This window comes from Astatotilapia calliptera, chromosome 18 (genome assembly GCF_964374335.1).
Source record: "Astatotilapia calliptera chromosome 18, fAstCal68.1, whole genome shotgun sequence".
Classification (NCBI taxonomy): Eukaryota; Metazoa; Chordata; class Actinopteri; order Cichliformes; family Cichlidae; genus Astatotilapia; species Astatotilapia calliptera.
Genome location: NC_137439.1, coordinates 16,002,036 through 16,026,592, shown reverse-complemented (window position 1 = coordinate 16,026,592; position 24,557 = coordinate 16,002,036). Strand labels below are relative to the sequence as shown.

General features: G+C 41.7%; 1 protein-coding gene across 9 annotated transcripts in view; it reads left to right on the top strand.

The window, feature by feature from the left end:
• The window catches only part of greb1l (GREB1 like retinoic acid receptor coactivator), a 44,945-nt gene extending 25,594 nt beyond the window's left edge, over nt 1–19,351 (top strand). For 5 of the 9 annotated variants that reach the window (XM_080292243.1, XM_080292244.1, XM_080292245.1 and 2 more), the window contains 29 exons: nt 144–320; nt 451–573; nt 2,608–2,718; nt 3,898–4,035; nt 4,126–4,251; nt 5,828–5,965; nt 6,967–7,152; nt 7,248–7,547; nt 7,631–7,759; nt 8,110–8,244; nt 8,837–9,034; nt 9,111–9,291; nt 10,095–10,284; nt 10,980–11,116; nt 11,229–11,571; nt 11,854–11,969; nt 12,107–12,339; nt 12,603–13,162; nt 13,356–13,458; nt 13,564–13,710; nt 13,818–13,957; nt 14,060–14,221; nt 14,325–14,529; nt 15,783–15,945; nt 16,068–16,295; nt 16,377–16,533; nt 16,619–16,819; nt 17,445–17,583; nt 18,244–19,351. In XM_080292243.1, coding sequence (XP_080148369.1) covers nt 144–320; nt 451–573; nt 2,608–2,718; nt 3,898–4,035; nt 4,126–4,251; nt 5,828–5,965; nt 6,967–7,152; nt 7,248–7,547; nt 7,631–7,759; nt 8,110–8,244; nt 8,837–9,034; nt 9,111–9,291; nt 10,095–10,284; nt 10,980–11,116; nt 11,229–11,571; nt 11,854–11,969; nt 12,107–12,339; nt 12,603–13,162; nt 13,356–13,458; nt 13,564–13,710; nt 13,818–13,957; nt 14,060–14,221; nt 14,325–14,529; nt 15,783–15,945; nt 16,068–16,295; nt 16,377–16,533; nt 16,619–16,819; nt 17,445–17,583; nt 18,244–18,407 — 5,330 coding nt within the window. In that variant the 3' untranslated portion in view covers nt 18,408–19,351. The remainder of the gene's footprint in view (nt 1–143; nt 321–450; nt 574–2,607; nt 2,719–3,897; nt 4,036–4,125; nt 4,252–5,827; nt 5,966–6,966; nt 7,153–7,247; nt 7,548–7,630; nt 7,760–8,109; nt 8,245–8,836; nt 9,035–9,110; nt 9,292–10,094; nt 10,285–10,979; nt 11,117–11,228; nt 11,572–11,853; nt 11,970–12,106; nt 12,340–12,602; nt 13,163–13,355; nt 13,459–13,563; nt 13,711–13,817; nt 13,958–14,059; nt 14,222–14,324; nt 14,530–15,782; nt 15,946–16,067; nt 16,296–16,376; nt 16,534–16,618; nt 16,820–17,444; nt 17,584–18,243) is intronic. The other 4 variants (XM_080292249.1, XM_080292247.1, XM_080292250.1 and 1 more) reach the window with 4 other exon arrangements.
• Nucleotides 19,352–24,557: the final 5,206 nt, after the last annotated feature.

The following is a 24,557-nucleotide window of genomic DNA, read 5'->3' as shown; positions in this document are numbered from 1 at the left end:
GATCAAGTAAACAAGCCAGAATTGACGTAATGAGCCAAGTTCCTGCTGAACTGAGCACGCTCTGTTGCTAGCTGGCACAGGTCATGCATTAGCCTGCAAATGTTTGGAAAGCAATGTAATTGTTGCATTTTTATGTCTTGCAGGTTTTTCAGGAAACTGTGTGGGCTGTGGTGAAAAGGGATTCAGATACTTCACCGAGTTTTCCAATCACATCAACCTGAAACTTTCCACACAGCCCAAAAAGCAGAAGCACTTAAAATACTACCTGGTGAAGAATTCTCAGGGTGCTTTGTGCAAAGGACCCCTCATCTGCTGGAAAGGTAAATATACACTACAGACTCCAGACTTTCTAAAGATGTATGTAAAGTATATCAAACTTTTATCTTACACTGCATTTTGTGAGGGTTTGATGAGTTTTGTTTGTTTGTTTCTCCTTCCTCTGTTTCTTAGACGGTAAAACGCGCCAGTTTCTCAGCAGCGCATCAACCTCCAAACCCGGCTCGTCGTCTTCTCTTAGCAGTAAAGAAAATGGAGGTGCCAGCGGACACAGCTCCTCTCCTTTTTCCCTTTCAGGTGAGATTATACTCTGCAGTGTTGCCTACGTTTTTACACAGCAGAGTTAAACCTGCAAGTCAGCAGCTGAAATTTAACGATAACTCAAGTAAGTTGCATTAATTGTGAGTGTGTAAAGTTTACAAAAGAAGTTAACAAATTTCACCTACTCCTGTTTAATAAGGTTGTTTTTCCTTTTTTTTCATCCCCTTTTGTCTCCTCCTGTGAATGATCCAGGCATCTTAGGCAAGTGTTTAAAGCACTACACTATGATCGTATAACGTGTAAAAATGGCTGTAAAATTAAAGCCAGTGAGGAACTCTTGTAGATTTTATGTATGTTTAAAAAAATAAATACACACAGGCAGTTGTTTTATTACCCCCTTTTACAAAAAAATACAATACAAAGATGTTTTATGATGTTTCTCATTTAGCAGCTTAAATCTCACCCCAAACTCCAAGTCAGCAAGCCTTGCTTCTTACTCAATTATTATTGTTTTGCTTATTTATGTATAATCATTATTTTGGCACAAAGACAGCAAAAGAGACAGAAACTGAGAGAAACTTGAACGATGTGGCTAAACTGAAAGATTAATTAGCCCAGCAGGATGCTAAGGCCACCCAGAGAGTTTCATCTCCCATAGCTGGGCATGGTTTGTTGTGTTTTTTTGGTCCTGTCAAACTTACACTCAAACAGATCTATTAGAGTTTCAAATTTAATGGATGGATAGATGTTAATTCACAGTAAGATAATCTGTCGCACTTTCAGGGAAGTTTATAAACTGTGTAAATAAGTCTGGACTTCAAGTCATCAAGTGTAGCGTAATAATGACAGTATACATTTATCTATTCCACCAAAGTGATATTGTTTCAGTTGATTATATGCTGACAGCTTGTGCTGTTGCTATAGGTTTTGGTTGCTAAGCTCTGAAATATAAGAGTTGAGCTTGAAACACCATCTCGCTGCATTAAGCTATTTATGAGGCTTTGTTGGTCGTGTGCCACTGCATTTGGTTGCGGCAGTGCTTTGATGTGTATTCTGGCTGCATAGTGACATTTTATTAGAAGTAAATTACAAATAGTAAAAGTTTGTTAGTTTTTAGTACATTTTAACCAGATTTTTCAGTTTACCACGATGGCTAACTAGCCAATGCTTACTTTTGTTAGTGTATCTGTTCCAGTCTACAGATTCTGATAAATTTTGTTTGATTCGGATTATTTTTCATAATCATAATATTTTTAATATCTGAAGCTAAAATTTCACTGAAATCTTTGGAAGTGTTCGAATTTTCTGCCCTAAAATAGTATTCAAATCGGAGACAGTCAAGGAGAAGGCTTGGTTTATTTTATGCTTTTGAAAAGCATCCTCTTATCAACTTGGCTACTTTTTTGGTAATGCAGGTGAAAATAAATGCAGGAATTTAAAAGCAACACAATTAAATAAAGCTCTGGTTATTTATAGAATAACCATGTTGACTCTTCAAGGAGATGTTGTTCTTCTTTGACCTTTCACAGCGAGAGCTTGTTCCTTCTATGATTGGAAAACCTCCTGGGCTTATAGTATTGATTTGTTCTTAACCTGGATGCTGCTTGTAAGCATAGCTCTTGCACGTTAATATAGACAGCTGTGCTGCAGGGCTATGTATCGGCATTACTCTCGCCTGATGTCTCGTGACTGCGACCTTCAGGTACATCCTTCTCCTTCAGAGGTTTTTGACACTCATGCTTTGAAAGCCCAGAGGGTAGAATTCATAATAATTCACTTCACTGTCTCCAACTCAGGTCACTGTATTCTAGAGCGATTGATGAGAAGGACAATTCTGGTCTGTTAATAATTGTACAATTGACAGTTCATACTGACACAGATCTGATAGTTTGACATTTGTTTGAAGGCCAAAGGCAACAAAATGACCAATCACAGGAAAGGTGTGTGTTAAAGCCACAATCCAGAGTTATCAGAAACATTCGTATGAAGTCGGTGGACAAGGGAACCATGCATCATTGGGTGCATAGTAGCTGTGTTTTGATATTGTAATGCTTTTCTTTTTATCTACAGATTCTCCACCTACCAGAACAACGCAAGCATCCTCTGTCTTTTTTGGGAACCAGGAATGTAGTTTCCTCAAACCACTGGCCTCCACACCTGGAAACAAGACTCTACCAATAGGTGAAGAGTTTGATTGGTACATTTATAGCTGTGCATGTCAGTTTGTTCTGTATGTGGTAGGAAATAAACATGATAACATAAAAACTGTAGTCCCACATACCTGATGTATCCATGCTTCAGTGCTGGAATTTAAAATTTAGCTCCTGGCAAAACTTTACCTCAAGCTTTGTGTAAAAAAACAAAAAAAAAACTTCATGAATATAAGATTGATTTATGCTACAGACTGCTTAGAAACACACAGATACATGCATGTGCTTACTTACCAGTCAATGCTGGAGGAAGAAATGCTATAATGATTTTTTTAAGGCCTTGCTATCTATTAGCTCCTTTACAAGGTTGCTATATTGACAAGCTAAGGGTACGCATAGCAATTGATGTTTTTGTGTGTTGCATACACTGTGAATATGAGATGGAAACATGGCCAATTGCTACAAGAGTGTACGTATAGGAAATCAATAGCCTGCCGTTAGTACTGACTTATTTTCATTCATTGGTTACTCTGCAGACAGTTATAGTTGGGGGAAATATTTTTATATTTGCATATCACTTGTTCGCTTTTTCGTTATCCATTCAACTTTTTGTAGCATGCTGGCAGTTAGCCACTGTGCTGCAGGCTGAAATATCGCAACATGGCACCATTGTGTAAGGAGAGCAGGGAGGCAGACCAGCATAGTGACAGAAACTGGAAAGGCAGGAGCAGTTTTAAGGTGGATTATTGATAAAAGCACAAAGCTGAAGTTTGCAGGCAAGTTGGCAGTTAGACAAAACAAGACGGGAGAGCAGAGATCAGAGTCCACAAAGCATGGAAGTGGTCAGGTACAGGTCAAAACAGATTGGGGATGATTTCAAAACACACAAAGATAATCTACAGATTGTAGCATAAATGTTGCAGGAGTTAAAAGCATGGATAGAGTTGAGCAGGTGAGATTTGCAAGCATGTAAGGTAGATTTGGTGTGTGACTGCATGCAGACGACTTAAAGAGTAAAGAAATCTCAGTAGTGATTCATTCACAGACGAGGCTTTAGTTTATAACTAGATGGCTAGAATGAGTCAATCAGTGCTTTGAGTTTAAACATTACACCAAAAAGAAACAACGTGTCAGCGTTGTTATTGTGAGCTTATTATCTCGGCAATGTTGCAGTTTCACAAACTGTATTAATGCGTAATCTGTGTTTCAGTACCCACAGCTCTTCGGGTGAATGTGCCAACAAATAGCCTGGCTGTTGATGGGCGCCCTCCATTACTCAGCCCCTCCCAGATGTCCTTAGGGCCTCAAGGTCAGGGGTATCGCACTGCTGATTTAGGAGATAGTCCCGGTAGGATCCTTTCTGAATACGTACAGTGTGTTATTTGTAATTATTTTCTGTATTGACATTTTTTCTTACTTGTCTGTCTTTAATGTTTAGTATTGTCTGCTATGAACTCTGGCCCTCCAAAGAAGCGCCACCGGAGCTGGCATCCCAGCTCGTTGGTGCCAGTCCCGCCAACAGCTGTCCCTGTGCCAGCTATTCGGCCAATAGTTTGTTCTCCAGGTTTGTTTGTTAAGCCACCTTCAGGGGGATGGGGGGAGGGGGAGGCTGAGCAGTTTATTTTCTTCTGGGTTTTAAATTTATCCTGTTATACCAAGTGTTCCTTTTTTTTTTTTTTATCCATTAACGCTGGATTGGTGAGCATGTGTGTGCAAAGGAGTGTGTGCAGAGAAGTGTCTGCACACCCTCATTCCCCATGCCTCTGTTTGAGGATGAGTATGCACTAATGTCCCTGACGCTCTCTGGTTGTTAAGGATGATTCACCCAGCATTGCCATGGTGATAGAGCTGGACAGTTTGTAGGGCAAGTGAATTTAAAAGAATTGCACGATTAGAGATTTCTGCCACATCGTGTATTTAGGCGAGCTGACAGAAATAATAAAAAGGCAATCTGGGCAGAAGGGCCAGAATGAACAGGGTGTACATGGTTGCTAATAAAATAACCAACAAAAATTGTTCTTTTGTTCCACTAAATCAGCCACTGCAGGAATTAGGATGTGCACATTTTTTTCTCCATAACAGGAGCATCATTAAATCCGTGTTGTGTCCTGGTGAGATCACCAGGATAAAGCTATCCAGCTGTATGTGTCTGTAAATATGAACATAATGTTATGTCTTCACTAAATGTCTCACATCTCTCCAGTTTACATGTAACTATAAACATCTCTTTAAAGAAAGTATACAGCGCATAAGGAGCTTATTTTACTAATATTAGTCAATTAATTTGAAGTTTTCCCTTTTAAAACAATCAGTCTTATTTGTATACAGGCTAGTTACAGATAATTAGCAGGCAGATAATAAGACAGCAACTGGTAAAAAGAGAAGACCTTTTTAAGACAAAGTTTAAAAAGTGTCCCCTAAGTGTACATAAGTGAAATAAAAGCAGTTAGAAAGATGAGTAATTGCAAAGCATCATAAACTAGTACTAATAAATTAGAAAAAAAATGCTGACAAGAAGTCAGTAAAGCAAGTGATAAATAAATATTCGATAAAGTAACTGTTTATAATCACGCAATCCTTACTATTGACTTACTAATCTGAGAGTAAAAGTCTGTGGTTATAGATACAATTAAGTAAATTAAACGAATCTCTATAGAGCATCGGCAGTCAAAAAGTTAGGCTTTAGGTTTATATTTAAAGACTTCAGTACATCTAGCTGCTTTCAGGTATGTCACCAGACTGTTCCGGCGGTTCAGGCCATGAAAGCTAAAAGCTGCCTCCCCAGAGGTTTTTGTCCTGCACTATGGAACAACTCCTGACTCCTGAGGAGCTGAGGGGACTTAATAGTTCTGACATTAGATGCACTGGAGACACATACTCTGAAGCGTTAAAGTATACAACAACACTGAAAAAGACAATGAGCAAAAATATGTTTTTCTTACCTTCTGACTTGGTTAACAGGAACTGGGACTTTTTAAAAAATGTTTTCTTGACTCACAGCCAGTCAGCGTGTTTCTGCATCCTTGTTGTTATTGGTATCTCAGAAGCATTGTCTGCATGTCAAACATGTTGAAACATCTCCTAAACTGTAACTATGGCTAAAGTTTGTACTGACACGTAATTGCTTTATCATCCTTAAGGGCCGGTATTAGGAGTAGCCTCTCCTCAACCACCTGTAATAGGCGTCATTCAGCCCCAGCCTGTCACCATTGGAGAGACGGTCATCGTGCCCGACAACCTACTCAACTCTGCAGGAGTCCGACCTGTCATCCTCATTGGTACCAGTTTTAATTCACTGATATGTTTCTTCATATTAAACATCACCTTTCAGCGCATATAAAACCCATTTTAATGCAAATTATTGTATTTTTTGTTTGCTTAAACTGTAAAAGGCAGTAAAAAAATCTGTGTGATGCATTTTTGTGGATCTTTTTAAATCTTAATCCGATTGAATACACTTTCGTCAAGTAAATAGGTACACTTTGCTAGTACCAGGTTAGACGTCTTTTGTCTTCAGAGCTGCTTTTATTCTTATTGGCATAGATTCAACAAGGTGCTGGAAACATTCCTCAGATATTTTTCTCCTTCAGGGTGCACCGTGTTGAGTGTTCAGAGATGCTCGTCTGCATTCCTTGGTCGTAACGAGTGGTTTTCTGAGTTTTTATTAGCTCGAAGCGGACTGTCTTCTTTTTTTACTCAAATTCATACACTCACTGGATGTGTTTTTTTTTTTGTTTTGTTTTGTTTTTTCTTATTTGGACCATTGTTTGTAAACCCTAGAGATGGTTGTGTGGAAAATTTACACTTAATTTCTGTAGGTTTCTGAAATGCTCAGACCAGCACGCCCAGCACCAAAAAACCATGCCAGATTCAGTCACTTAAATCCCTTTTCTTCCCCCTTCGGATCAGTCTGAACTTAAGCGGGTGCCATGTGATGGCCTGTTAGATTTTTTTTTTTTTTTTTTTGCCTTAAACAGTGGAACACGTGTACCTAATAAAGTGGCTAGTGGGAATAAGGTCTGCTTAGTTTTATTTATGTATTTATTGAATCTTTATTTAATGACAAATTCCCCTTAAGATTAACAACTATTTTTCAAGGGAGACCTGACCAAGACGGCAATGTTACATCAAAAAAACGACTCAGTCAAAAATAATAATTAGCTTCTTACAAAGTTTTATAGCTCAAATGTTAAATGTTTTACACATCTTAAGTGGGCTTTTTTTGTTTGTTTGTTAGGGTTTTTTTCTGGTTCATCTAATGCCAAGTTTTTGTTTTTAGGCCATGGCACTTTACCTTACTTCTATGGAAATGTTGGGGACATAGTGGTGAGCCCCCTGCTGGTCAGCTGCTATAAAAGCAGCCAACTGTCAGATAAAACCCTGGAGGCTCTGGGGCTCAACAGCAGCCGGTTACTCAGCGTGGAGACGATGATTCTGCTCACTCTACAGTATTTTGCACGTTTAGGTAAGCAGCCTACACAATCACTGCTAGATGTGTGTGTTGCTGAAATGATTCATGCCAGTGTTTTTAGATTTTCATATTTGAATTTTCCTCTGGAGGTTCAGAGCAGATTCCTCTGAGGGAGGAGCTGGAGCAGATAGTCTTGAAGGCCATGCTGTGCTGTCCCGGGGGACCTGCCATCTCCCCCCTCCAACTACCCTGGCTGGCTCGGCTGGAAGCGAGCGTCTCTGGCGGCAGCGTCCAAGTGGTGGTCACAAACAACTCTTTGGGCGAAGGCATCTCTGAGTCGCTGCGCTCTCTGGCTGAGGGTCCTCCTCAACAGCAGTGCCTGCCAACCTATGTGGTCATTATATGCGCCTCTAAGATGAGCGGCAGCGAGTTCTGTGTGATTGTGTTGGGTGAGTGTCATCTTTGTGGTGAAACTTGTGTGGGATGCAGTATCTAGACTGAACTCTAATGTAAATTTACCTGTTGGATTCAGGAAAGTATCAAGCGCGGGCCTTAGCAGAAGGGATGCTCACAACCAATGAATTTCTGAAGGAAATCAGCTACGAGCTCATCACGGGGAAAGTCAGCATCTTGACATCTCATTTCAGAACCACCTCTCTGGGTAAGATGAGTATCCATAAGTTGTGTTCATTAAAATAATCTTGAGAAAAATACTAATTTGTCTTTTACTAATCATTTTTGTCTCTACTAGCAGCAAAACGACAGTTACTGAACCACATTAAAAGTGAGCATGATCAGAAAACGCAACGGTGTAAAATAAATAAAGGAATTCCTATATTTGAATTAATGTTGTTTAGAATTGAGATAAACATCAACTAAAACCTTCGCTGCTAATAATAAAAAGCACGACGGTGGTGGTGGTGACACATTCACTCTGATATGTTTGATACTGAGTGCACAGCCTGCTCCCGTCCCTCGCTCTGTGTAACTGTGGTGACTGCTTGTTTCCAGGGGACAACCTCGACAAACAGCTGGTGCGATACCAGCGCAGGCGGAAAGGACAGGTCATCCAGCCCTTTCAGGGCGATGTCACCGACAACATCCACTCCCAGGAAGCTGCCAGCATGTCACCACCATCAGACTCAGGTTAGACCGCTCTCATGCTCGCTGTCAAAGTCTTTTTCAGTTTTTAGCAGGCAAATCAAAGACTAGGCAGCAACATCTGTCTAAATCAGCATGTGGATCTTCATTCAGTGTCAATGTTAAGTCAGGCCAGTGTCCAGAACAAAATCAGTTAAGGTTAGTTTGAGCTACGGAGTGTTGTTTGGCCCTGTACCTCATCCCACAGCGAGCCACACCTCTTAAACTTTGAATTCAGACTTTTTTCTTTTTTAAGTCCCATTATCACAGGTGTATAAAATCAACCATGTAGATCTACACTTATTTTCCTTTTCGTTACCGTGTGTGTAACTAATCTTACTGCACAGTTTGATCGTTCTGACTGGATCTCGTCTCTCCAGATTATTTTCATCTCGTTGTAATTTGTTGACAAAAGGGTGGCTACGGTACAGGTGCAGGTTGAGGTGACTGCTGTTGTGATTTGGCACCATTAAATTAAATTTCATCATAGTTTGTTTTGGGGAGGTTTGTTTAGGCAAGCAGTGATACTTTGCTGTGGTTAGGATCTGCTTTTCACATATAATCATCCTGGTGCTAACTTTTGTATTTCTTCTTGCAGATCTTTTTACAAAGGGCTTCCAGATCTATCCGGCCCAGCTTAATGTGGCTCGTAGCCTTCTTTCTCAAGTGTGCTCCATCGCGGATTCAGGGACACAGAACCTCGATTTAGGGCGTTTTTGCAAGGTGGACTTCCTGGTTTTGGTCCCACCGTCTCACATTCTGGTCCACCAGACGGCACAACGCATCCGACAATCAGGTGTGTACAAACCCAAAGGAAGAACTGTTGTTGTTTTGTTGCAGTGCTGTATGGAATCCTCACGTTTTCGCCTTAGGTGTACTTGTGGACCTGGGAAATGAAGACCCCTCCACGGCCCACCTGAAGTCAGACAAATATGTGGTGCGTCTTGACGGTGATGTTCACGCCAAGATGGAGGCCTTCATGAAGAAAGTCAAACAGAACCCCTACACTCTGTTTGTCCTCATTCACGACAACTCGCACGTCGACCTCACAAGGTAAAGGCGACTCCGACAGCACAGATTCTCCCATTAAAACCATTATGGCTCACTTTGTTTTGCTCTGCTGATAATTTAAAGCAGCCTTTAAAGAAGAAGAACTGACTTTTCAAGCTATTTCACCATTGAAGAGAAATGTTGATGTTTCAATGAAAGCATGAGAGTTTTGCTAAAGTTGTTGTCAAACATTCTTAAAGTTATTGTAAGAATCTTTCTTCGCTTGTGCAAATACTAAAGTTCAGTCATGTGAACACTGTCGACGGCCAGTAGGTGCTGTCTTTTCTCATTGTGGCATGTAATTTTACAACAAAACACCATTTATTGTTAAAGTTCTTTTTAATTCCCTTTATTATCATGATGGGGAAATGCTCAATCTTTCAGTCTTGCTGGTCGTCACCCAGTGAGATCCCCTTTGCAAAGATTAGAAACATGCAAAGCTGTAGTATATTTTAGTCTTTTGCTTTATGCTACATGTCAGTTTCAGTCTTTAATTTTAGTTAACTAACTATTATAACTTGTCTTTCTTTGTTTTGTTTTGAGGTTGTTTTTTTTCCTCCCAAGAATTTTTTTCTGTTATTGCCAGAACACTAAAACAGATCACTTCCTTTTTCCCAGAGGGGATTATCTTTGGACCGACCTCCCACACATCAGCCAGTTAGACCAGCATACAAAGCTTTTTGCACAAAGTTGTTATTTCAAAACCATGTTGAGTGTTATTAAGTGCTGTGCTAGGATAATCATAGTAAGTAAAAAAATATCCATGAATTCATTCAAACACTTTCCCCACCCTGATCTATTTTCAGTGCCCTGTCAGGCTCTGTGTGCCACGGGGAGCTGCAGGGTTTGGCTGACCGGGTGGTGAACTGTCAAGAAGTCTTAGATGCCATGAACCTCTTGGTCCTGCAGGTCAGCTGTTTCCCTTACACTTTGCAGACCCGCCAGTCTCGAATCAGCATCCACAATGAAGTTCACTGGCCGTCCAACGACAATCTGGTGAGAATGTTTGTTTGTTTGTTTGTTTTTTTTACATCCATCCATTCGCTTCCGCTTACCCTTTTTCAGGGTTTCAAGGGGCGCTGGAGCCTATCCCAGCTGTCATAGGGCGAGATGCAGGGTACACCCTGGACAGGTCGCCAGTCTGTCACAGGGCTAGCACACAGAGACAGACAACCATTCGCACTCACATTCACACCTATGGGCAATTTAGATTAATCAATTAACCTATCCCCACTTTTTTTTTTTTTTTTTAACACTAAAACGTTTCTTTAGTTATGAGTTATGCAGAATGGTCTACAAAACACCACGATAGGCAGTCACTGGAATGGCAAATGCTAATTTCTTATGTGAATTATTTATCATAAATGACTTTACTGCAGCACACTGGCATATTTCCTGTGCTGTGGTTTAGCTACTCCCCCTGCTGTGGTGAAACTGCAGTTACAGTTTTAGACATTTTTTAAAAAGGGTCTAAAGTAACTCGAGCCTCGTGTTAAGGAGTTACAAGTCAGAGAGAAAGGGAACCAATATATTATAGAACACATTAGGCTCACTTTCTTATCCAGTATTATATATGAGGATACTTACTCCATGTTTTGTAACTAGGCACAGCGTTTCAACAGTGTGCAGTGTATCATTAAGAACAGTCAGGACACATTGTCTAAACTGATGTCGGTATCTTTATCGTCCAGCAGAGGGAGCAGTTTCCTGACGAGCTGGTCTACTTTGGCCTGAGGGACTACAGCAGATCCCTGCAGTGGGGCATGGCCAGTCCCATCCTGCGCTATGATGATGCGTTTGAGAAAATGGTTCACACTCTGTTGGAAAGGTGAAACTGATGAATCAAACATGAAGAGTTTTGTGTTTACTTCCACTGAGTGGGTAACTCATAATAACTGTAGACATTATAATCAGTTAAAAAGCTCTGATTGTACCTCCAGACATCCCCACCTACACAGCATGGTGATCCGCAGCTACCTGCTGATTCAGCAGTACACTGAGGCCATGATGGCTCTCACCTCTTCCCCGTCCCTGAGAGACCACATAACTCCAGAGACCCTGGCCATGGTGGAGGACTTGATAAACGCTCCAAGCAGAGAGGGCTCCCAGGGCCACGGCCACATGCTGCTGGTCCGTATCCCCTCGCTGCAGCTGGCAATGTTGGCCCGAGAAAGACTGGAGGACGTGAGGGACAAGCTGGGACTGCAGCTGTGCTTTGCAGTGCTGCTGGGAAGTCCTGCGTCTGAGCTCAACCTGCACAGAAATTTTATCAGTCGCCTCAGGGTGAGGAAAAATCAGAGTCACACGACTGATTTCTTTGTGTGAAGTGTGTTCTGCTGAATGTAGAGTGTTGGGATCCTTCTGCGTTTTTGCAGATCAGTCATTATCAGGGAGTTTACATGATTTTGCGAATCTGTTGTGCACTTTTGTACAATGAAAAAATTGTTTTGCCTCATACTTTGTCTGCATGATTAAAGTCTCATGCATTTTTTGTTTTGTTTTTAGTTTTTATAAATAACCTGTAACTGAAGAGGGCACACTTTGATTTTCATCTCTTTTTGTCAGGCTTGGCAAGGCTGTGAGAATGAAGACTGGGTGCCACACACCTATGAGGATCTGGAAGGGCTGCCCTGCATCGTCATCCTCACGGGCAAAGACCCTCTTGGAGAGACTTTCCCCAAGTAATATCATACTTAATACTACCCTAGCTTATAACATGGCTCAGTATGTCTGTTTCTTTAACATAAAATGTAGCAAAGATCCGTTTAGCTCTTCTCTAAAACTCTTGTCTCCCATCAACTCCCTTGTGCACTTCTAGGTCTTTGAAATACTGCGACCTGCGACTGATAGACTCCAGCTACCTGACTCGTACAGCCCTGGAACAGGAGGTGGGTCTGGCATGCACCTACGTATCCAGGGTTGTTGTTCCTAAACCAAAGAAGGCTATGGCCCCTCGGGAATCGGATGTGGAGAAGGTCGCCACCAGCTTGAATGATGGAGATGAGCTGGAAAGACCTCAGAGCAACGGCAGCGCTGCAACCAGAACCTCTGGTTAGTGTGAATTACTGTGATGTTGGATTAAAGGAAACCCAGAGTGTAACTGACATGAGCTTAACTCTAATTGATTTCTGATTACAGTAAAGCAAGTCGACCATAATACATGGGTACTGTAAATGAACGCGGGTCATAGCTTTGGAATGAGTTTGGTTTGTAGAAAATTTGGTTTTAATCCAAAGAGAGAAAAAAACCCTCCAAACATGTGAGCACTTGTTAGTTACATATATGTGCGGGTGTGTCTTTCATATTTCCCTCAGGCTCTTTGGCGGATAATGGTGTCAGCTCATCTGATGTTGCAGACTCTTTCCAGAAACCCTCCACTTCCACCTCGCAGCCTGAAGGCATGGTCACCATAGACATGGGCACATCAACACTCGGAATTAAGGAGGAGTGCGACTCACTGGGAACCCCGCTCTCTTCCGACCCTTCGAAAGCCTCCAAGGCTCCTCCATCCCTCTACTCCAGTTCCTCATCTTCCTCCCCCTCACCATCTTCCTCCTCCACCCAGAGGCCCAGCCAGTCCACGCAGAGCGATCGCGAGCCCACGAGGGCATCACCGCGCACAGTCATCTTGTCGCGAGCGGCTTACAATCTGTTGTCGGGGGACTCTGGGAGTCAGCTGAGCTCCTCCTCGCTGCTCCCTCACGCAGACGTGGCCTGGAGCAGTCCGCTGAGGCCCATTATCACTCACACCCTGCAGGGGACGGAGCAGAGCATGTACTACCGCCAGTGGACCATCGCGCGGCAGCATCATGCTGATTATGAAGCGCCGTCTGTGCCGCATCCTCGACGCTTGCTGCTCAGTGGACCCCCACAGGTAACAAATCTCGTGTGGAAAATACTCCTTTTCTTATTTGTGACTAACTTGATTTAAAAATAGAATACAGAGAATTCTTTTTATAAATTTTCTTTAAATTTATTTGCATCCATATAAATTTATGCAGTTAATTCCTCATCTGGATTTAAGTGTCACTGTAGTTCTACTGGTATTCTTTCCTTTCCTTCGCTAGGTGGGAAAAACTGGCGCCTACCTGCAGTTTCTGCGTATCCTGTTTCGGATGCTCATCAGGCTGCTCGAGGTCGACGTGTATGATGAGGATGAAGTGGAGGAAGGTGAGACTCATAGGGATTTGTTTATTTTTAATGGCCTTCACATTTTGTGAAATACATGAAGCAGTTAATTTGATGGTGACAAATGTATCAAATCACCCTCCACAGAAAATTCAGAGGTCACAACTCTAGTAAGTACCCAGTGGCCGGACATCGAGGAAGTCCGAAAGCTGCCCTTTGACCCCAACCTCCGAGATCCTAAATTCAGGAAAGCCAGCCCTGTTTACTCTGACAAGATGCTAAAGTCTTTCAAAGGTCAGCAAAAACATGGAAAAAAAACCCATCAAACTTGCCCACTCTGAGTTCAGCTTTTTAATCGGGTGTTATTAAAAAATGAACTTACGTTTTTTATGTTTATATAGATTGTAAGCAAGATAAAGAGAACCAAACTCCAGCCACACGAGTGACCAAGTCGATACGTCAGAGTAGGTTTGCTGCCCACAATGCCTTTCATCACTGTGACCAGTGCCATCACTACTGTGAAGCAGGCGCAGCTACACAGGTGAGATGCACCACCAACACCTTCTGCTTTACTGCAGACTTACAGATGCACATATCCCATCCTTGTGTTAATATTGTACATGTGTGTGTGGTTGTGTTGTAGCTGTCGGAGTGCACTTTTCATGCTTTCACCTTCTGCTCGTCCATGCTGGGAGAGGAGGTCCAGCTCCAGTTTGTGATTCCCAAATCTAAGGAGCAGCACTTTGTTTTCAGTCATCAGGGCAGCCACCTAGAGAGCATGCGTCTGCCTCTGGTCTCCACCAAGGTTAGTTTGCTCAAGACAGCAGTATCTGTCGCGCCTTAATCCTCCTAATCGCCGTTTGGGTCACATGTTTACTTTTGCTTCAACCGTGTTTATCTGTCTGCAGGACCCCGACCTTCTCAGGAGTCCAATCTTCACCCCGACCACAGGACGCCAAGAACACGGCCTGCTCAACATTTTCCATGCCACGGAGGGCGCAGCACATCTGCACATCCTCGTGGTCAAACAGTTTGAGATGCCTCACTATAGGAAGTACTGGCCCAACCACATCTTGCTCGTCCTGCCCGCCATGTTCAACAACGCTGGAGTTGGTGAGCAGCTGAGCTATCTCTGTTGTTAAACCTGACAGTTTTTTGATCCTAACTAAAATATATTTAAAATATTTCATTCTACTTGCAGTCGATATAAATTTTTTTTCCCATATCATCGTTTTTTCTTGCCCTCGCTTGTGTTTGTTGTCGTGATTTGCATGGCAGCAGATGCTAAAAAAAAAAAAGAATAGCAGGAACTTGTGTTACATTGCTCACTCGCTCTTGTATGAGCAAAAATAACTAAATGGAGACCCTCTTATGAAAGCCTTTCTCCACAGCACTACTAGTGGTTGAAAGTCCACACAGTGGCGTTCAGCCTTTACATGACAGCTTATCACTCTGTTGATAATGAGTAATTCGTTGCAGTGTATTATCTACCATGGTTGTGTTTTCAACTTGTTTTTAGTGCTGTGTTTAAACTAGGCGAAAGGTTACCTGTTGCCTTACCCAACGCGAGAAGGTCAGCCATCTATTGTATCAGTCTGATTTGTAGTGCAGCCAATTAGGTGCAAGGCCTTTCTGAAGTGGGTGTAACTAAACAACATTTCTCTCAGATAAGCAGATGGCATTGGGCTAAAGATGACCCTTTATGTCAGTGTGACTGCTTTCTAATCAGGATAGACTTCTCTGCTGAATACCTAAACATATTTTTATCTGCAGTGCCCGACAGAGTGTAGAGACTGCAGGCAGGCTGGAGTGGGTAGAGATGAGGAGAGTGAAAGGGAAGGTTTACAAGATGGTAGTGAAGCCTGAGATGATGTAGGATTTGGAGAGCGGGGCACTGGAAAAAATAAATAGACGGATGGTAGAGTTGAAGATGTTAAGATTTTTACTCGGTTATCAGAACGGACAGATTAGAGGGACAGCTCAGGTTGAGCGATTTGGAGGAAAAATGTTAGAGAAAAATGGTTGAGATGGTTTTGGGCATGTGCAGAGGACGGATAGTGGCTAAATGGAGCTGCCAGGCAGGAGGGAAAGAGGAAGACCTCAGAAGAGGTTCATGAATGTAGTGTAGGAGGACATGCAGAGGGTTCGTGTGACAGAGAAGAACAAAAAGCCCAACAGAGTGTACCTCATTGTCTTTCTAAACTATCAGACTTGTAAATTTGCAAATGTATACAAGCTCTATGCAAATATATCCCTTACATGGGATTTGAAAAGATTACTTCTTTTATCAAAGTTAATTAAAGGTGCATCAGTTTTAATCAAATCTTAAGTGAAAACCTAACAAAAACAATCCTGTCTGTTTTAAGGTGCAACTCGCTTCTTGATCAAAGAGCTGTCATACCATAACCTCGAGCTGGAGAGGAACCGACTGGAGGAGCAAGGTGTCAAGAGACAAGACATATGGCCTTTCATTGTCATGATGGACGACTCCTGTGTGCAGTGGAACGCCCACCAATCAGCAGAAGGAAGGTAATAAGCGCTTCCCAAGTGTAAGAGTGGAGTTGGTTGCTACGGTTAACGAAGCTCTGTTCAAAATCAATTTTACATATGTTCAAAATATGTAAAATTGCCCTCCCCTATTGGTTTCTTAGTGAGACATCAGATGGAGGCTCATGTCTCAGCAACGTGTCTCTAAAAACGGTGCTGCAGCACATGGAGAACACGCCCAAGATCTCCCAGTACGCCGTGTGCGGCACACGCAAGTGGAGCAGCAGCCTGGCTCGCAGGTCTCCCAGCAATCCCTTCAGTCGGTGTCACCTCCATGACTTTGTCATGCTGAATGTGGACCTGACGCAGAACGTCCAGTACGACCTGAATCGGTAAGCTCAGAGAAGGCCATGTGAGTCAGTTGGTCTGAGGTGTGCATTGTCACCGTTACCTGACGTTGCTGTCCCGTGCAGGTATGGCTGCGAGGAGGTGGACTTTAATCTAAGGGTTAATAGCAGTGGCTTGTTGCTGTGCCGCTTCAACAACTTCTTCCTGATGAAGAAGCACATTCCAGTTGGGGGAAGAAACAAAGAATTCCTGGTCAAACCTAAACTCATGGTGGGTGTTCAGGTGATTAAAATTATTCGCTTTGTTATGTCCTTGTCTTTCTGTGCGTAACACCAGCTCACATGAAACTTCTTTCTTCTCTCCAAAGGAAATTGAAAACCCCGCTCTAATCAGCCCGTTGCAGTATGTTTGTGCACCAGACAGCGAACAGACCCTCTTCGACGCCCCGGCCCAGTTCCTACTGGAAAGGTTCCTCCAGAGCTGCAGTCACAGACTATTTCCGAAAGCTGTTAGGAACAGAGACAACCCAGTTCTGTCCATTGACAGCTACCTCAACCTCAGCCCGGAGGTGAGAGCTCCCTGGAGGTTGCAGTTGAAAGCAGGAACAGTAGAATAATCTCTATTTCAAACTTAGGGCAAGGCTTAAATACCAGACTACTGTGATAGACACATTTTGGATAGAAATCGAGTGCTTCTCTGTCTGATATGCAGAGTTATATACTTTATAAGGTGCTCTAATCTGTATAGTATAGAGAAATGAGGCAAACTTGCTCCACGACTTTAATGTAGATTTTTTTTTAACCCACAGAGAAGCATGTTGCATGACTTTCCCATCTGTTCTTCTTAGAACATTCTGACCTGCATACACGCACATGTGCACACAGTGAATGCTAACAATGCATTTACTGCACATTTGTGCATAGGAGGCAATGACCATCTATCTGTACACACAGTCTTCTCAAGTTTTTGCACATCTTTTGTTTTAAACTTTTACCCACAAGGCGACTTTAAATTTGCTTGAGCAGACACCTTCGGGAGCTCCCAGCAGGAACTGTCAGGGAGTCGTAATGTTTTCTTTCAGTTACTTCGAGGCAAGTTCGTGATGTTAGTTTCATTTTCCCGACTGTGATTAATGAAGTTTGTCTCTTTTTTTGTTGTTGTTGTTGTTGTTGTTGTTGTTGTTGTTGTTGCAGATCTCTGTGTGCTACATCAACTCTCGTCCACACTCCACCAACCTGAACCATCAGGGGCTGGTGTTCAGTGGCCTGCTGCTTTACCTCTGTGACTCCTTCGTTGTTTCTGGACTCCTGAAGAAATTCGACTTCCTCAAAGGTATGAAATCAGTGTCACGATTAAAGGAAGGGATCGGGATGCTTTGTTGCTCATATTTTCCCAAGACCCCACACATAGTTATAGGAAATGACCTGGTTGTTTTCTTAGATTTTCACCCCCTACCTTCCTCTGTGCTAGACTGTCAAAATAAAAGCTTCCAGATGTTAAAAGGACATTGGCAAGGTTTGGGTGTCTCTACAAAATAAGAATCAGTTCCTGACTACAGTAGCTTACATCCCAGTCATGCAAGCATAGAGAGCAGCTGGTGATTGCCTGGCAACCAGTGGTTGCTAAGGGAAAATCTGTATCCCTGAACCGATTGGTAAGTGGTTACTGGAAGTTGTGCGCTGTTGCTAGGTGAAATTTGTTACAAAGATATAAAAAATGCTGCACCAAAAACGTCCTTGCAGTTGGTTTGGTTGCTAATAGGTTGCCATGGTCACCTGTAGTTTGTTTGGAAGGCAGTGACAGTTCTTGCGTATGAGTTGGTGTCTTAGATGCAAACTATGCCACACGTGGATGTCTTTCTAGCCCTGTTAAATCTAACATGATAGAATTATGCAATCTGTCTCACAATAGAGAACTAAACAGCTAAACTTGATAATTAAAGTGGCACTGCATGTCCTACTATCTAACTTTTGATCTTGAATTTGTTCACAGGTGCCACCCTCTGTGTGATCTGTCAGGACCGCAGTTCCCTGCGTCAGACAATCGCCCGACTGGAGCTGGAGGACGAATGGCAGTTCCGCCTGCGGGACGAGTTTCAGACGGCCAACTGCAACGAGGATCGGTCCCTCTACTTTCTGACCGGCCGCCACGTTTAAACCTGCTCAAATCTATGCCGCTGCTGAAGAAACCCAATCAGAACTGAGATTTAGTTCCAGACCTGCAATCAAATTTTGATCAGGCAGAAGACAGGTCAGCAGGGAAATGCTGGAGCACGAGGTGTGAGGACCACCTGACACAGCTTTCTGTACTGCCAGTGTGCACTGTGCCCGACTCCAAAGAGGGTCGGTGAATGTTTCTGACTTTTGCTCGCTTGTCGGCTTGTCTTCAGTTAAGTTTGTGTCGTAGTGAAAAAGACTTTGCTGTGAGGGGAAAAAAAGCACAGCTGAAACTGAACTTATTTTGTTTTGGTGTTGGTTTTTTTTGGACTCGCGACGGATAATGTGACTATTTGAAGAATGTATTTTGAACCCACTTTGTCCAGTCCTGGATGTTCAGGGGGTCAGAGGGAGGTGGCTTTAAGGAGTCGCGCTACCAGCATCAATGGAATATATTTTAACAGGGACATGGCAGGTTTGAGACCATGGTAACATCTGTGTTTGTTAATGTTTGTGCATCTGCATGAAAACAGTTTAAGTTTGCCATTAATTTTTCTAAGCACCAAAGACGCCTTTAGCTGCACTTTTCCTTTTTCCTTTGCTTTCTTTGACCTTTCTCACCTGCTTCGCCTCTCATAATCCACAAAGCCCATTTATGTTTCCTCATAACGTTACAAAGACACACCCAAGAGTTTGGTCATTACTGGATTTCAGGTCATCAGGAGTATCTGTACTGGAAGCTGTGGGAATCAAACAATAAGCAGCCGTTGGATTTGACACATGTTGTCACATGACTACATTTCATGCGAGTTTATCCAAAGCGACTGGAAAACTACGGGAACATACGAGTTGTGTCTTCGGTATTTTACTGTTTCAGTTTCAATAGAAATCTGTGAAGCTGGTCAATTTTTCTGAAACACTATTAAACTGCATCCACACAGGAAGCAGTTTGCTTGATTTGTTACCTAGGTAACCCACTAATGCATGGAATCCTGCGTTCTCATTGGTAGTTACTTCAATTCCTTGCCTCAAAGTTGAGAACAGTTTATCTTGGGATTCATCCAGTTAGCATTGTCAGCAGGTGAAACGTGACATGTAGTCACATAACACATTTCACTCACTTTCTTCTACGGTTTGCGGTCGCTACGCCGCTGTGAATCAACATCCACGCAGGAAGCGATGTGACAACCAGAAACCATAGAAGAAGTCAGTGTCGTTCTGCAACTGTAGCCAAAATAACCTACAGTGACAGGAAATTTAGAGACTTTGAAAGCGTATGATACTGCTGATTGACATATTACTGGGTTGTAAATACTTTAGAGGGTTACCTAGGAAACCAGAGCTCAAAATATCTGCAAGCGATGCTCGATGAGAGAATAGTTTCCAGCGTGCACACAGCTTTAGATGATCTGCCACAATGTTTTTATTTTTACATGCTTTCTGTTAACATGGACACCGAGCAGTTGATTTAGTCGTATGTTATGACAGTAATTTTTCACATAGTCGCGCAAAGTGTACCACAGGCAAGCTCTCTCACTGCCAGCTGTCCTGCTACTGCCTGTGCCTGAGATGTCACCTCCTGTTATGGTGTCCTGATTGTTTATTGAAGATGTTTGCTACCATCCACTTTGATTAACCCAGTTTCCAGTCCTGAATTAAAGGGCGAAAATTAGGTTTACACATATACTTGAAAGATGAATGTTTTTAAGTTTCTGCACGTGGTTGTCCAAAGAATATGCCTTAAGCGATGTTTCACACAGTGTCTGCTTAGGTTTTGTTTTGTTTTTGGACCAATGAGAATGAAGAAACCTTTTGACTGTGAGGCGAAAGAATGTTGTTTGTCTCTGTGTGTAGAGAGATCAAATAATTGGGTTTTGTACTACTGTACTGTTTAAAGCTTTGTTTACATTATTAATATATTCGATCATCCCCTTACCCACTGAGGGTTACTGATGTGTTTAATGTTGTGTAATGTTTGCCAGTGTATTTTGGTGATGTCTTTCTGCATTTTTATGTTGCAAAGGCAAGAAGAATCTACCTAGATTTGTCTTTTATGTCTTTATTCTTTTTGGGGGCTTTTTCCTTTTCTTTTTTTCTTTTTTTGAAAATGAGAATCAGGTCCATGAGGATTTTTTTTTATTTATTTGAAAAGCATTTGGGACTGATAATCATATTGGAGTGTATAATTTGATTGAGGCCTAAGTTCACTTGGGCCAAGGGAGCGTGCCCTCTTCAAAACCGGTCGCGAAGGCTTTGCACAAGACACAAACGAATGATTCTTGGATCTACTGAATGTCACTGGGGGTTTTGCAAATGTTGGACTTGCACTATACAAGTTGCCAGCTTAAAGAATTATTTCCAGAAGACGGTTATGTTCCCTAACCCCTAGATTTAATATAATAGTGATGATCAAAACAATGGTCCGTAGAAAGTGTTTTTCCTCTTTGATTTTAATACTTAATATGCAACTTGCTCCCACAATCTTAACTGAAATGTGTTTGATAACTATGTGCAGCACAGTGGTAGCCTTGGTGCCTGGTTGATCTACCTCACGTTTACCATTGTGGTTGCAGGCTGTGAATATCTTAATGTTCGAGCCATGCTGTTGTTGTTTAAAATGTCTGAATGTAATAAAATGGCATCTAAACATATCCTGTTATTTTTCCTCTTTGTTTTCAGTGCCCGACTCTGTGATTTAATCTGTTAACAGACACAAAGACAGTAGAGTGAGTTGCATACCAAAAATTGGCGAGCTCCAGCAAAGTTGCAAGACATTATACACATGTTGTCAGATGTTTACATACTCATCATGGGCAGGAATGTTATGGAAATTTGGGGCTTTTGATCATTTTTGTTCCCTTTCCAGGGATTGTGGAGCATGTATCTTTAATTACTTTAAAAAAAACCAAGAATTGGTTGCATAATTTGATGTTATTTTGTGTTTTCTCTAATCCCTGCAGGGTCCAAATTGTGCATACACTCACTTCAGTCTTTTAAAAAGTGGTCCTGAAAGTTCTACTGTGTCTTTTAACTCAACATCAGATCATGATTAACTACAACTTTATCTTTGCCAGCATAAAAAGGATTTGTTTGACATTGACATGGATGTGTAATCGCCTTGCCAACGTCTGGACAAAGAGCCAGACTGTCACCCTTTGGAGGAAATTGGTTAAGATGTTTAGGAACAACCAAAGAACCACTAAGCCTCAAGCCAGCCATGAACTGGAAATTGCTGAAACACCAGCATCACTGTCCACAATGAAGTGAGATTTACATTGGCATGGACTGAGAGGGCGCCGACTAAGAAAGAAGTTCGTACTTCCAAATCAACACCTTCAAGCTCAACTGAAATTTGCCAAAACAAGGACCGGAGCGAGTAAAGTTTTCAGCGTTCCGGTTGTGGAACATGGTGGTGGCAGTATCATGGTCTGGGACTATTTTTTTGACACTTGTACTGATGCATTGCAGAAAGTGATGGAATGATTTTTCACTTCACCTCAAATCAACAGCTTGATGGTTGAAACTTGGACACAATCAGATGTTCCAACAGAACAATGATCCCAAATACATCAAAACTGATTTTGGAATAGATAACGCAGGATAACATGAAGCTTTTGGAATATTTCGACCTCAGCCCCGTTGAAAATTTGTGGACTATGCTTAAAAGCTGGGTCTGTGCAATGAAACCAACCAGTTGAAATGAACTCTGCCAATTCTGCCAAGAAGAGTCGTCAGCTATCCAGCAAGAACATTTGATTAAGTGACATTTAATCAAATATATTGCTGGGAGTGTATGTATACTTTTGATCCTATATGTATGTATACATACTGGAAAAAGAACAGTTCAAAGAAATACCCATGATGAGTGTATGGAAACTTCTGATCACTGTATAACTCCTTCATTACTTCTTATCATTTGGGCTGCATGTTTGAATTCTATAAGCTCTGATTTCCATTGGTTTTGATGCTTTCATGTTGTATTTTGAAGACAAGTGGACTGATACAAAGTTTAAGTAGGGTTCTTCAAGCATGTGGCTCCCTGTCTTTAGCCTGTGATTAACAGTATCCTCACTCTCATCCACACAATGCCAGATCTTTTTATTCTGCAAGAGTAAACCCCGGGGTCTTGTTTATTTCCGAAGCAACATCTCTCCTGATGTGTTTTTTTTTCCATCTCAGCACCTCTGTATCTTTGTTGTGAATAATGTACAATGACCTTTCTCACTATCAAGAAGAGAAATAGCTTCATAATGAATGCTGGGCTCTTTCTGGCATCATCACTGTCAGGGCACAGGGGCATTGTTGGTCCAGGGACATTACTATTTCAGCTCCTGTGAGGTAATATTAGAGCAGGCTTTCCATCAACCTACAACCTCTGTGTGATATAACACAAGGCTATTTTCAGCCAGCGGCTGTCAGGACTGGATAAGAAAGTAAAGGCATGAAAGGGCGCCTGGGATGCTGATTCTGGCACCTCATGATTGTTCTTCATGGAAAAGTTTTAAATGATTTTTATGTGTTTGAAATCTGATGCTTGCAAAGATGTCAGAGGGGTAACTCACTATTTTAAGGCTATTAATTTACAGTGCTATTAGCTTCCTGTGGTACACAGTTTTCTTGTTTGGTTTCATTGTTTAATTTGGGCTTTGAGGTGATATTTTTCCAAATTCTGCAAGGTCAGAAGATTAAATGCATTTAAATCATTTCTCTCTCCTACTGTAGCCCATTTTATCAGCTTAAATTAAGTTTCACATATTCCCAGAATGTATCTTCAAAGTTTCAGCTCAGCAATACCTCACCGATCGCTCACAGGTGCATGTAGCTTTAAATGCAAATTTGCTGCTCCTGGCCACACCCATGGATACCAATCAATAGATAATAACCAATACCCAAATTAGAAAGCATTTATTCTGGGTTTAATTAATATAAATAATGGAATGGTTAATGATAGGTATGAATATTTTTTATGATATAGCCCTGAGGACAGAGTTTAATGGTTGTAATGGTTATAGATGGTTATAATAATAACTCCTAACTGTTCTTCCAAGTTTCATTTTCAATAAAATATATTAAAGCCATCATTACTGTTGTGTTTTCATGACTTAGGTAAAAAAGGGCATGCTGTTGGGGGATAGATGCTGTTTTTCCAAAACAGTATCGTAAAACCTAAAGAATATACTCTTCCTGCTCTTTGAAATATTATTAAGGATTAGTCATCCAGTTAATAATGTCAGAATATTACAATACTTTGTTAAATCATGACCTATGAAGACTGTGTAATGGTTAAACTGAAGAAAAGTAAAACAAAAAGATACAAATGAGATGTTTTTGGTGAAATTGAAACGATGAGCTGCTTTTGCAAGGCGTTGCAGGTGAATAAAGACCAAAAAATAAGTAGAGTATCGCTAGGTGGTTGCCAGGCAACAAGATGGCTTTTGTGGATATAAATGAGAAGTTATTGTCACAGAATAAAAACGATATGATGCTATTATAAGGCGTTACAGGTGCACAAATGCTAAAACCATGTCATTTTAGCCCATTGCTATGTGGTTGCCAGGCAACTTGATGATGCCATAATATCTACTGTAGATAAAAAACCACCAGGGGACTATTATGCACCTGTGTGCCAAGTTTGGGGCTCAACTCATGACTGTGTAGAAGAAGAAACAAGCACACACAAACATGCTTATTGCTTATGCTTCAGAGATATGTATGTATATGAAATTTGCCACTTTTTAAATTTTTTTGGTGGCAATCCCAGTAGATATGTCAAGAAAAAGCAACAATTGGATCAGATACGGAGGGTAAAGTCCAAAGTGGGACATTTATATTAGATAGATAGACAAAATTACTCACCCTTCTTGGCAGTCTACTCTAATTAATCACAGGTTTTCATATAACCGAAGCTCATCTGTCTGTGGGCTTATTGAGGGCTTGGTCTGTGGGGAAGTGGAGTGCTGGCGGATTACAGTTGGCTTTTGGTGGATCACATCCTATCAACGGCTAAGCTCATGAGTGTGGAGCGAGTCAATTCTAAGGCCCAAATCCCAATCCGATGGCGTGAAAGGAGAGACAGTGTGACCCTTTGGTGACACAGTGGTCACGCAGTAAGCCAGCTCAAATGGTGGACTGTCAAATGTCCTGGCGTCA